At 42.7% G+C, this 13,709-nt stretch overlaps 1 protein-coding gene across 2 annotated transcripts in view; it reads right to left on the bottom strand.

Annotated features, from left to right (window-relative positions):
- Positions 1-13,709, bottom strand: part of RCL1 (RNA terminal phosphate cyclase like 1) — a 68,444-nt gene that overhangs the window by 8,763 nt on the left and 45,972 nt on the right. For both annotated transcript variants that reach the window (XM_058301805.1, XM_058301806.1), the window contains 2 exons: positions 12,974-13,130; positions 2,467-2,570 (listed from right to left, as the gene is read on the bottom strand). In XM_058301805.1, coding sequence (XP_058157788.1) covers positions 2,467-2,570; positions 12,974-13,130 — 261 coding nt within the window. The remainder of the gene's footprint in view (positions 1-2,466; positions 2,571-12,973; positions 13,131-13,709) is intronic.

The raw sequence follows: 13,709 nt of genomic DNA, 5'->3' as shown, positions 1-13,709 counted from the left end.
CTCCAGCCTTCTGGAACAATTTCACACATGGAGACTTACTTTCTCAAGTAGCACAGAAAACCACCAAGAGCAATCTCCTGAAGTGAGATAGTGTGTAGGGAAAAATAAGGGAGGAACAGAGAACCTTATTTCCCAGAAAGTGAAAGAAACACTGAAAAAAAAAAAAAAAAAACAAACCATCTTCCTCAATTCCAATTTACAGATAAATAGACATTTTAAAAGCTATCTATACAAATCAAAACACATGCAAGCTGCCAGAAGAAATGAAAAAAAATTTTTTTCAGCCAAGGAGGGTCTTGCTTCTGGTTTTTAGAAATTTGAGGTTTTAAAAACAGATTTCTATGACTTTAATTGCACATAAAAATAAATGTGATAATTCAGTCTCCAAAGCTCCTGAGTCAAACTAGGATAAACTGATCCCCACCACCGAGACGGTTCTGACTATGGATTCTATCCCTTCTCACTGTCTACCCAAACAGGACGTGAACTTTGCCAATTGGTCCTTGGAGGACGTATGTTTCTTCCCACCTTGCTTTGGGCAGCTGGAAACTTGATTAAATACAATGATTAAAGCATATATAGAGTCTCAAACTGATATAGCTATCTTGGAAATAAATTCCCTTACTCCTCCCTTGTGCTCACTTATCAAAAAGAAGGTAGGCTGCCCTTTCATGCCCAGGCAAGCCCCTGTGTCTAAAGCCCCAAGAGGTAGGTAATCCAGAGCAAGGAGAATGCCTCCTCCCTGCAGCCCCAAGTCTCAAAACACGTAATACTGCAATTTGTCCCATTCCTTTAAGGCTCCATTGAAAGCAGGCCACTTTGCTTTCCCAGGAGATGAATTAATTTTAGGCAACGTTTCTGGAAGAAAGACTGCAATTAATGCTTGGTGAGGGGGTGTGTCAAGGAGGATGCAAAAGCTTTTAAAAGATGTTTGACACATCTTGACCCATCTGTAAAGAGGCTGCTGTTGTCTTGAAAAGATGACACAAGGCCCTGGAGCCAAACTGAAAAAAATCTCCAAAAGAAAATTTTAAAATGGCAAGTAAAAATAAAAATATACATTCCATTTTTCACATGATGTTCTGCTAAACCCCAAGCCCCAGGACCACACACGTTTCTAGACACTGCCTCCTGCTGTGTGAGCTGCTGGGCTTTCTGCCGCCCTGGGAAAGCAACAGCAGTAAGACCAGCTGAGAGGCCACCCATGGCCAGCAGATGCTCCCACCAAACTCAATGCGGAGTAAATCTCTGCACTTTAGGTTGTACTCTCAGCCCTCACCCTGCTAAAGTCTATTTCAGTAATGTGGATTAGTAGTGTTAGCAGGTCAGAATTACTCAACTGTAGTTTCCTGTCCTGTGAAATACTTTACTCAAGTTATCACAAGTGAATGTGGTCCTTGCCAGTTTCCTACTTATCAGTCTTACCCCACTGCTAGGCTAACAGAATGTATTTTCTATTTCCCTGTTCTTAAAAAAACCTCCCAACACCAACTCAAAAAAAAAAAAAAGAAGAGGAAGAAGCCCCCAGAAGAATGTCTCCCAAGCTCCTGGTTTCTATACCCCTAAAGCCTTGCCTCAGTGGTGCACAGCCCCACCGGCAGTCTTCGCCCCTTACTCAATGTGATGGCACCACCATTCTTCAGTTATCACAGTACTGTACCTTTCAGACATACAGCATCGGTACCATGATAACCGAAAAAGGACAGTTCAGTCTCGTATCTACCTGAATACTTCCTCTCACATAAGGCCCACACCCTTACTCTCACAGATGCCATTTAATGATCTTGAAGTATATAAACATACGTACACACACAAGTCAGGGCTCAAACAGGCAGTTTTCAAGCAACCTCATTCATGATCAAGGGGAAATGCGTCTTTCACTGTCCTGTTTGTAATTCGAGTCTTCTGATGAACTGTTCTTTTTTTATATCTCAGAAGGCAACTACTGCTAAAACCCAGTGGCCCCAAATTCACCACAAACAATTCCCTACTAGCCCAGTAGCATTGCTATAAACTTTGCTTCTTCCTTTATTTTTTCCAGCCAGCTTATCCCTATCATCTTGGACAAAAAAGACAGCCCTTAACCACAGCAAGTAAGACTGCTGCCTTGCATTCTAAATAAATAAACAAATAAATAAACCCAAGGTATAATAAGAACCAGAAATTTACCTCAAAAGCATTAACAAAATCTAAAGCACAGAATAAAGAAAAACTATCCAATAGATATCATGCAACCTTAATTACATGGGAAGAGGACAGGAATGATGAAACTACAGCAAAGGAAGGCAAACCCTTGTGTGCAAATATAAAACACCAGTTTTAAGAGTTACAACTCTGACTCACTGATAGATGGGCACAAGCAGGTGTTCACAGTGATACGCTATGCACAGTAAACCATCTTTGTCATTTTATGCCATTAGAAAATTACACTGGAAAGAATAATGAGATTGAAAGCAAACAACTTACGTGTAAGGAGAGAGCGGTCCTAGCAGGACTTTGGAAACGTCCTGCTGACCCAAGGTCATAAACAAGAGAGCCAGGCTTTGGTTGGTAGAGTCCACACACCCACCCTGTAAACATAAACGCTTTAATGATTAATCATTGTACAAACCAGAAAATGGAAAACCAAAAAACAGAGGAAGAAAGAAAAGAGAAACATATACTCAGAATATCAGACCCCATAAGACACGAGACTGCAAATTTTAAGTAATAACATAACTGAATACAGGTTTTCATCAGCACAAACCTCATATAAACTAACTTTCAGGGTATATTTAATGAAAGCAAATTGTAATAGCTGAGAATACAAGAATATAGACATTTAAATTTATTGAAGTATATTCTCATGAAAAATTAAACTTCCCCTTCATAATTAAAGCAAGAGGGCATCATTTTACTGTTATAAGCAAAAAGGTATAATCAGTTCTAGGAAATGTACAGTTAATTACCAAGGGTTAAGTGAGTGATGCTCAGAGACCAACACAATCTGAAATGAAGGGATGTTTATCTTTAAAGGGGCTTACCTATTACACCTTATTCAAATACATTCAGAAATCACTTGCCAAGTACCTCTTCCTATATGCTTTAAAACTGGAGAATGGGGGAAGTGGATGTGGCTCAAGTGATAGCGCCTCTGCCTATCACATGGGAGGACCCAGGTTTGACCCCTGGGGCTTTCTGGTGAAAAAGAAAAGAAAGCGTGCCTGCGCAGCAACCCAGTGCCTGTGTGGTGAGCTGAGAGCCCGGTGTGGCAAGCCAAGAGCCCATGTGGTGAGCTGAGTGCGCGTGTGGCAAGCCCAGTGCCCACACAGCAAGCTGACTGCCTGCGTGGTGAGCCAGTGCCCACACAAGTAAGTCATGCATCAAGATGATGACACAACAAGAGAGACAAGGGGAGAGTTAAGGTGAAGCACAGCAGAGACCAGGAACTGAGGTGGCACAAATGACAGGGAACCTCTCCCCATATCAGAGGTTCCCAGGACCAAATCTCAGTGAATTCTAGAGCAGAAAGACAAGAAGACAAAAAGAGAAACAAATACAGAAGATCACACAGTGAATGGACACAGACAGCAAAAACAGCAGTGTGGGGGCAAAAAAATAAATAAATATTAAAAAACAAAAAAACAAAAAGCAAAAAAACTGGGGAATAATTAAGATTAAGCCCCTCCATTCTTATTACCCATACATTATTTTCCCTCTGCTTTTCCTTCCTTTTCTTCCAAACTGTAATATGCAGGACAGAATTCTTTTTCTTTTTTTTTTTTTTTAAGTACCAGGGTCTGGGGAATGAATCCAGGACCTTGCATGTGGGAAGCCAGTATTCAACCACTGAGCCACATTGGCTTCCCTGAGTTGGTTTTCTCATTGTTTTGCTTGCTGTCTTTTTTTTCAGGAGGCACCAGAATCTGAACTCAGGACCTCCCGTGTGGGAGGCAGGCACTCAACTGCTTGAGCCACATAGGCTCTCAGAGCTATTTTTTTAAAAAAAACAGAAAAAAAGTTCTCCTGAGGTACAATGGCTTTGGTTGCCTTTCTTTACCTTAATTTCTCAACCATTTCAGCTGTTTTGCCTCTAGATACAGACATTACTACTGTTTAAACTTATGCCTTAAAATATGTCTCTTTATTTCTGATCATTCTTTTTGAGATTATCTCCAGTTAAAACAATTTAAACTTACACTGTATGCCATGAAAGACATTGAATGTCTGCATATTTTGCACAGGTCACAATAAGAGACCCAGGTTCTGACCCTAGCACACCACTGTCCAAGGCTAGGCTCTCCCAGACTTTGAGCAGGAGGAACAGAATAGGCGGCCAGTCCCTACTGTCTCCGGGCTCACCTCCCTCCTTGTTAATGCACATGCTGCCTTTGACTCTCTGGCTGTCAGACTTCAGTTCGTAGCTCCTGGAAACCCTGACAGTGGTGTACGAATGAGGGGGTTATCCTACTCTTAGCCTTTATGAAAGTCTGAATTAATAAAGGGCAGGAACTACCTATCTCACACAGCAAATTTTAAAGGAGGAGCAGTATGCTTCCATCCAAAAAGGAAAACCTGATCCATGAAAAATACACAGACCTGCAGAACTAATTCTGTTTTACCAATCTTGCTCCCTTTCATAAGACTAGCTAAAATTAAAACTGTTCTCTTTAGGCTCTGCTTCCTATCACTATGTTATCACTCTACCATCCTCAATGGATTTTTATCATATACTGGGTCAAAATTTTAATGCAATAAATGCCTGCGTCCAGGGCTACCCATGCAGTAGAGGGCACAAGCTTTGAACGTGAGATGCTTCAACCTTACTGCAAAGATGAGCTATACTCAGGAACAGTTCAGGGCAAAGCCAAGGGCCCTTACCAGCTGAGGGCTCAAGTACTGTGCTTGCCCAGAGAGGCAGGCTTGGGGAGCTGGGGGCTTGAGCTAGACAGGAGAGCTGAGCAGACATGGAGAGGAGAGTAAGACGAGCAGGGAGGATGGACGTTACAAAGGTTCAGGTCCAGTGAAAAAGAACCCAACACCAGCCTGGCAGTTGTTGCAAGCTGCTTGTGGAGGAGATGCAAAGATGGGAGTACAAAACTGCAGGGAAAAGTTGGAGAAGCCAGACTGTCGTAGGGCTTCTCTAACTGGTTAAAAGGTCCAGACTTTATCTTAGGAACCCTAGGAAGCTGGTGAAGACCTCTGAGCACGGAGAGAAAAGATCAGGTAAGTGTTTGAAGGGGAGATTTCAACTGAAAGTGTGTTCCAGAGGATTTGCAATGGATTTCTCTTGTGGAGGTGGGGACAGCCCATAAGCACAATTGGTAGGATTGGAGTGCAATGGAGGTAGCAAAAAGGATGGGAAGGAAAGGGCAGTTCAAGAAAACCTTGAACAGAATGAAGACAAGACAGATTAGATCAGAGGCTTAAAACTTTGGTAAAAATAAACCTCCAAAAGAGAATAGACTTTTCTTACTCAGTCAAACCACATTCCATCACAGATTCATAGAGAAAATTACTCAGAAAAACATTTTTAACTTACTATTTATTTCTCTCCCCCCCACCCCCAGTTGTCTGCTCTCTGTGTCCATTTTGCTATGTGTTCTTCTGTGTCCACGACTATTCTTGTCAACGGCACTGGGAATCTGTGTCTCTTTTTTTGTTGTGTCATCTTGCTGCGTCAGTTCTCTGTGTGTGTGGCGCCACTCTTGGGGAGGCTGGACTTTCTTTTGTGCTGGGTGGCTCTCATAGGGTGCACTCCTTGCACGTGGGGCTGCCTTATGCAGGAGACACCCCTGCATGGCACAGCACTCCTTGCGCGCATCAGCACTGCGCATGGGCCAGCTGCACACGGGTCAAGGAGGCCCGGGGTTTGAACCCTGGACCTCCCATGTGGTAGGCGGACGCTCTATCCACTGAGCCAAGTCCGCTTCCCAACATGTTATTTTTAACAATTAAAGATCACAGACACACAGAGGAAATCTTCTTAATGATTTAAAGAAAACAAAAACGTGGCCAGATGAAAAGAAATTGTTTAAAGTAGTACTCAATTAGAGTAAAAGAAAAATAATAACCTAATCCAGACTTTTTCCTCTTGTGGACTAGTGGGCTGTGCTTTCAGTCTGAGACCTATAATTTATGTATGTATGGGGTTATAAAAGCCACACTCCAGCTGCGCCTGTGGGCCCTCACTAGACTGTTCTGTAATATGATGCTTCCATTTCTCACTGTCTACCAGAAACTGACTGAAGCGGCCCCCCAGTCAGAGAGGGAGCCTGTCACTCACCACAGGACCAAGAAAAGGAAACCTCCACACCTCTTCAAAGGTCTTAGGAAAACACACTGCACACACACTTTTTTTACTCACACACACACAGGTTGGCGACCAACACCATGAATAAACTAACTGGCAAGACAATCTCTTGGTCATTTACTCCCAACTTTTAGTTCTAACCATCTTTAAAAAAGCACAGAATTTAGCATCAAATATTGAACTGATTTCTTAGCATCAAAAAATCTGAGGTTGAGGACAACCAGCAAGATGGCGGCAGAGTAAGTGCTCCTAGAGTCAGCTCCTGCCACAGAGCAGTCAGTAAACACTCAGAGCTATCTAAGCAACTGTTTGGGGGCCCCAGGAAACCAGAGAAGCATCTGGCAACAACCTTGAAGGAATGGAAGGAGAAGAACGCCCATCTGCAGAGAAGATTCGTAAGCAGAGCCCTCTACACCCTGGAGGCCGGTGCCCATTCTCCACTGGAGGCACGAGCTACCTCGGAAGCTATTCTGTGCTGGATTTGGAAGCTCCACTTTCCAAAAACGGGAGGAAGAAATGGTTGGGCACCAATTTCACCTACTGATTAGCAATTTCAGTGGGCTAAAGCTTAACCTTAAGAACAACTAAAGTTTGAACCCACCCAAGTAAGAAAGAGGCCGTAAGCCACCATTTTAATTCTGCCCCTGGTATGAGGGGAAACAGGACTGACCTAAATCCAGTGCTGGTAGAGACAGGCTCCCTTCCATCCAGATTAGCTTGCAGCTCTAGCAGAAGCCCCAGCCCCACCTCCAGCAGGGAGGAAGCTGGTGGGACCTGTGCCAGCCCTCCAGGAAAATACAGGGCATGCTGTGGAGGCTGGTGATCATCCTATTCTGGCGGTGCAAGCTGCCTCAGGAGGTATTCTGTGGCTGGAGTTGGAAGCTCCATTTCCCAAAAATGGGAGAGGGACTGTTGGTCACCGACTCCAGCTCCTGATTAGTAAATTCGGCTGGTAAAGTATAACCCTAAGAACTGCTGAAGTTTGAACCTGTCCAAGATGGAAAGACGTTCTCCATTTTGCTTCTGCTCCAGCATGAGGGGAAGCCAGGCTGACTGAAAATCATAGTGATGGTGGAGACCGGTTTCTTTCACCCAGATTGGTCTGAGCCCCAGCCTAGGCTTCAGCTCCACCCCTAGCAGGGAGGAAGCTTGTGGGACAAGCATCAGCCTTTCTGGGTAATTGCAGGTACATCTGGTTGGCACAGACTGAATAATCAGAAGTCTACTGGGGCAACTGCAGTCATTTTGGATCCACAGGGCATAGACTGCTGCCCACACCTGCAGCTCCATCCCCGCCCCAGGGAGAGGAGTAAGGGGCATGAAGCTTCATCAGTCTCTCTGGGCAGCTACAGTCTAGGACTGCACAACTTGGATTATTACACACAGTTGTGACTCTGTCCAACCCCTGGCAAAGGAGAAAGTTGGGAGAAATGTCATCATTCCCTGAGGCAATGAGGGCAGCTTGAGCCTCTTGAGCTTGCAGCACCAACTACATCCTTGGCTCCTACTACACAACCAGAAAGGGAGTAAGAGCAAGAAAGGCCTAAACTAAAGACAGAAACCACACCCAGAATAAATACATGCAGTAAGCCAGGCGCCAAGATGCCAATGAAATATTACAATCCACACCAAGAAACAGGAAGATATGGCTCAATTAAAGGAACAAGCTAGGCCTCCAGATGACATAAAGGAGTTGAGACAAATGATCTTAGATGTTAACACAAATTTCCTTAATAAATTCAATGAGATGGCTAAAGAGATAAAGGATATTAAGAAGACACTGGATGAGCACAAAGAAGAATTTGAAAGTATACATAGAAAAATAGCAGCTCTTATGGGAAAGGTGCAATAAATGAAATTAAAAATATACCAGAGGGAAGCAGATTTGGCTCATATTGGCAGATAGCATGTCTGCCTACCACATGGGAGGTCCAGGGTTCGAACAAAGGACCTCCTGACCCATGTGGTGAGCTGGCCCACATGCAGTGCTGATGCGTGCAAGGAGTGCTGTGTCATGCAGGGGTGTCCCCCATGTAGGGGAGCCTCACGCCTAAGAAGTGGGCCCCATAAGGAGAGCCGCCCAGCGCGAAAAAAGTGCAGACTGCCCAGGAATGGCACCGCACACATGGAGAGGTGATGCAGGAAAATGACGCAACAAAAAGAGACACAGATTCCCTGTGCCGCTGGCAAGAATACAAGCGGACACAGAAACAGTGAATGGACACAAAGAGCAGACAACTGGGGGGGGGGGGGCGGATGCAGGGAAGGGGAGAGAAATAAATAATACATAATAAAAAAATAAATCTTTCAAAAAAAAAATATACAGAATTGAGGAGGCAGAGGAAAGGACTGGTGAGCCTGAAGAAAATGGCCTCTGAAAGCGAACATACAAAAGAACAGATGAAGAAAAGAAAGGAAAAAACTGAACAAGGTCTCAGGGAACTAAATGACAGCAAGAGATATGCAAACATATGTGGTATGAGTGTCCCAGAAAGAGAAGAGAGGGGAAAAGGGGCAGAAGGAATATTTAAAGAAATAATGGTAGAAAATTTCCCAACCCTATTGAAGGACATAGATATCCCTATCCAAGAAGCACAATGTACACCGAGCTGAATAAAAAAGATGAAGTGCCAATTTCTCATCAGAAACCATGGCAGCAAGAAGACATTGGTATGACATATTTAAGATAATGCAAGAGAAAAACTTCCAGCCAAGAATCTTATATCCATCAAGAGTGACTTTCAAAAATTAGAGTGTGTTTAGAATATTCACAGATAACAGAAACTGAGAGAGTTTGTAACCAAGAGACTGGCTTTGCAGGAAATACTAAAGAATGTGCTACAGTCTGAAAAAAAAAGAGAAGAGAGAGGCTTGGAAGAGAGTTTAGAAATGAAGATTATATCAGTAAAAGTGTCTAAAACTATCAAAATAATGGTAAAAATAAAATATGACAGATAAAACCCAAATACTTTGGAAGAAACTTAACCAATGATGTAAAGCACTTGAATTCAGAAAACTACAACTCACTTTTAAAAGAAATAAAAAATGACCTAAATAATTGGAAGAACATTCCAAGTTCACAGATTAGACTAAATATCATTAAGATGTCTGATTTTACTCAAATTAATATACAGATTTGATGCAATCCCAATAAAAATTCCACTAGCATTTTAAAAATAAATGGAAAACATGATTACTAAATTTATTTGGAAGGGTATGGGGTCCTGAATAGCCAGAAACATCTTAAAAAGGAAAAGGAAGTTGGAGGACTCTCACTTCAAGACTTTAGATCACATTACCTAGCTACAGTGGTAAAAACAGCATGAAACTGACATAAAGACAGACACATAGAACAATGGAACCAAACTGATGGTTCAGAAACAGACCCTCACATCTATGGCCAAGTGATTTTTGACAAGCCTGTCAAACTCACCCAGCTCAGGCAGAACAATCCATTCAACAAATGGTGCTGAGATAACGGGATATCCATAGCCAAAAGAAGGAAAAAGGACCCCTATTTTACACCTTATCCAAAAGTTAACTCAAATTAGATCGAAAACCTAAATATAAAAGCAAGAAACATACAGTTTCTAGAAGAAAATGCAGAAAAATATCTTCAAGACCAGTGGTAGGTAGTAGATTCTTAAAGGAGATAAGAGGAGGACTGAGATGATACTGAGGTTTAATATTATATAGAAGTTTTAATTAATTTTACCATAAAAGTATGGACATGTATAGAGCTGTTGGTAAAACATTATAGTGAGTAACAGGTCGTTTATAAATGGGAATGTGGCTGGAAAGGGTAATCTAGGGATGTAAATGTCAATTGAAAGAAAGCTAGGGGGAAGTGGACTTGGCCCAATGGATAGGGCATATGCCTACCACATGGGAGGTCTGCAGTTCAAACCCTGGGCCTCCTTGACCCGTGTGGAGCTGGCCCATGTGCACTGCTGATGCGCGCAAGGAGTGCCCTGCCACACAGGGGCATCCCCCAAGTAGGGGAGCCCCACACGCAAGGAGTGCGCCCCCTAAGGAGAGCCACCCAGGGTGAAAGAAATTGCAGCCTGCCCAAGAATGGCGGTGCACACACGGAGAGCTGACACAACAAGATGACGCAACAAAAAGAAACAGATTCTCGGTGCCATTAATAGGGATAGAAGCAGTCACAGAAGAACACACAGCGAATGAACACAGAGAGCAGACACCTGGGGGTGGGGGAAGAGAGAAATTTTTAAAAAATGAAATAAAACGGAATGGGAAGAAGGGAAGGGGAAGGGGAAGGGGAAATGGAAGGGAAGGGAAGGGAAGGAGGAACTGAATAACACAGTAAACCCAGAGGTAGATGAGAAATGTGGTTGATGTGGTACACATGCAAGAGTGTCCTTTATGAGCTAGAGCACATGTATATCACTACTGCAGGGTGGTGGGAATGTGGAGAAGTATGGGAAAAATACAACTGGAGTGACCGATGGACTGTTGTTAACAGTAATAATGTAATATTCATGTATCTATGCCAAAGATGTACTGTTGATGATGGAGGAGTATGCAAAAAGTGTGCCAAATGTATGCTATTGACCTGGGAATAGTCTGATGATATTATCTCATAATCTGTAACAAATATTCCATCACAGTGTGGTGGGTTGACAGAGGGGTGTTGTATGAGAATCCTGTACATGTGCATGATTTTGTAAGTTTACAACTTTTGTCATAAAATTATATTTAAAAAAAAATAATAAGGTGGGTTGGGGGAAAAATACACCAAATGTAAGGTAAGAACTATAGTTAGTAGTAAAATTTTGACAATATTCCTTCATCATTTGTAACAAATGTCTGAGAACAATGTAAGGTGTTGGTGGTGTGTTGTTGTATGGGACCCCTGTATTACATAATGCATGTTTGCTTTCCAAGTTTACAACTTTTACTATACATTTATTGTTATTCACAACTATTATTATACACTTATTGTTTATGTATGACTGACATACTTAAATACATTTTTTAAAAATAGGCTACCAAAAAAAAAAAGTCTGAGGCGGGCCCTTGACTGCACGTGCAAGACTTGTGAAAGAATAGTTCCTCCCTCAGGAGGATTGCTTTTGTTTCCTCCACTAATTCCTAGCTGAATGAGTAGAGAGGATGGGCTATTCTTCTAAAAATACAAATACAGGTTCTCTGCTTTTCACTTTTTAATTACATAGACATTAAACCAAGCCTTTTAGCCTAGAAGTTTTACTTAACTTTGCAACATTTCATTCTCACTTGGTCTACTTTGCAACCAATGAGGTATTTTCAAGAATGCTGACTTGGATCCAGGGAGGAGATTATGATTATAAGCTCTTTTCTTTTGTGAGGCTTGCCCGGAGATCAATATCCATGACACAGGTATCACCCTACCACAGTGACTAATAAATTGAACCAAGGGTGAAAGGAAGAACTGAAAGAAAAATAAAATCACCACTGTATCTGCCTCACTCACTTTCTTTCACTAGGTTCAGATGTGATTTGTGCTGCTTAAACAGTCAAAATCTCCCTGGAGCTTTCAGGGAAAGAACCACAGAGATGATTAGGAACTGAGAATAAACATAAGGATGAAAAGGATCTTTAGCCCATTACTTGGAGAAAAGAGACAATTTACAAATACTCTATACCATATAACAGCAAATACAGATATTTCTGAATGCTTGGCTCAAGAACCTGGGGGCTGGCATATATAACACAGAAATGGCCCGCCCTCAGAGTCTGTCCTGGATTCAGCACTGACTTAGGATGTTGAAGGAGAAACTTTCTCTATTTGCAGGTCAAGGAGAAGGTTTCACCTTCCCTGGTGTGAGACCAAAGGAAAAGGTGGTATAGACTAATAGACATCTTTGAACCAGATTTGTGACTCTTCTATAACCAAGTATATGGAATCTTAGAGAACACATTTTCAAGTGACTTTCAACTTCTTCCTGCCATCATTTTCCCTTCTCTGCCAATTTCCTTGCTTATTTTAAGTCACTTCAACTATTTGGTGCAAACAGTGCCTGCATGCATGTATGATTTGAAAAATAAAAGACTAAGGCCAAACTAAGAAGGCAGGCTGGTCTGAGCTGCCACCCACAAGCAGAGGTGCAGAAGCAAAATGGTAACTGGAAAAGCCTGTCTTCAGTATCGTGTCACCCTTTTTCTGCCCCACGTTCTCATGCTTCCCCCAAGTCCCCACCATGCTGAGTCACAGGCCTGCCTTGCGTAGCCCTCTTCTATACTCTATTGACTAGAACACGATGCAAAATCTAGCCCACTGACACTGTTTTAAGCATGAATCAACTGTTACATATAATCAAATCCCCAGCTTCTCTTGAAATATCTGAAAACAATGAGCCCCTATTCCCACAAAGCAACAACTGAGGGTATGAGAGACATTACCGGGACTGGTCAAGGGTGTGTGCCTTTCAGCTGCCCAGTCACCACCTTCCCTGCTTCGCTTTTACCTTCTTTCACCTTTGTAACTGCTCCAGTTCTTTCCTCTCCCCACTGTTAAAACTCACCTGCCCTGTGCTTCAACCCTCTGGGGCTGGATCTCTGCTCACTGACTAATTTAGCTAATCCATTAAACTGGTAAATGCTACAAATAAGAATGAGACATTGAACTGCTTACTGACTATGCTTCTTTCAAGACCTGCAGAGACGCTGAGGACCTACCCTATAGATTTCTTCGAGCAGCAGCCGGGCACAGTTCCTGCCGAGGTCTTCGGGAAGCACTGCTACTCCCTGGCCCTGAGGGTTGGAGGCCAGCTCTGCACTGAGGAAGGTGCCATTGGTGGTCTCAGCAACAAGTGACAGCCCAAAGCCAGGAGACCTGGGGATTCAAGGAGACAGAACAGGGTTAATGAAATGGGATTGACACACAACTACAATGGGAAAGAAGAAAAATATCATTTTTAACTTCTTAAAACATTTTTAAAGGAGGTACCAGCAAGTGAACTTGGAACCTCATACATGCAAAGAAGGTGCTCAACCACTGAGCTACACCCACTCCGTGACAAACATTTTTTTGAAGGCATTCTGTTCTAAGGCTTCCTTTTGGTACCGTCAAGCCTTATGAGAGGTGCTTCTGCTTACACTGGAAATACACATTCCTTCGCGAGTGTGTACATGGTGGAACCCAGAGAGATGAGTCCTCACTGCTCTTCCTATTACTTATTTCTCCATTCCCTCCTACACTGTAAATGATACTGCTGTTGGAGTCTCTAACAATCAATCGTTGTTGACCAGGGAGAGTTCTCAATTCAAGCACCTGCTTTCTGCCAGTTGTATGCTAGGGATATTTGTGATACCTCAACTCTGTAAAGTATTACCACTCCCCTTTTTAGAAATGGAGGTAATGGAGAAAAATTAAGCAATGTGTACCAAGTCTGCACAGCTAGAAATGGACTGA

The sequence above is a fragment of the Dasypus novemcinctus genome, chromosome 8 (genome assembly GCF_030445035.2).
Source record: "Dasypus novemcinctus isolate mDasNov1 chromosome 8, mDasNov1.1.hap2, whole genome shotgun sequence".
In the NCBI taxonomy this organism is placed as follows: Eukaryota; Metazoa; Chordata; class Mammalia; order Cingulata; family Dasypodidae; genus Dasypus; species Dasypus novemcinctus.
Note: the sequence above shows the minus strand (reverse complement) of the source record. Positions and strands in the feature narration are given on the sequence as shown.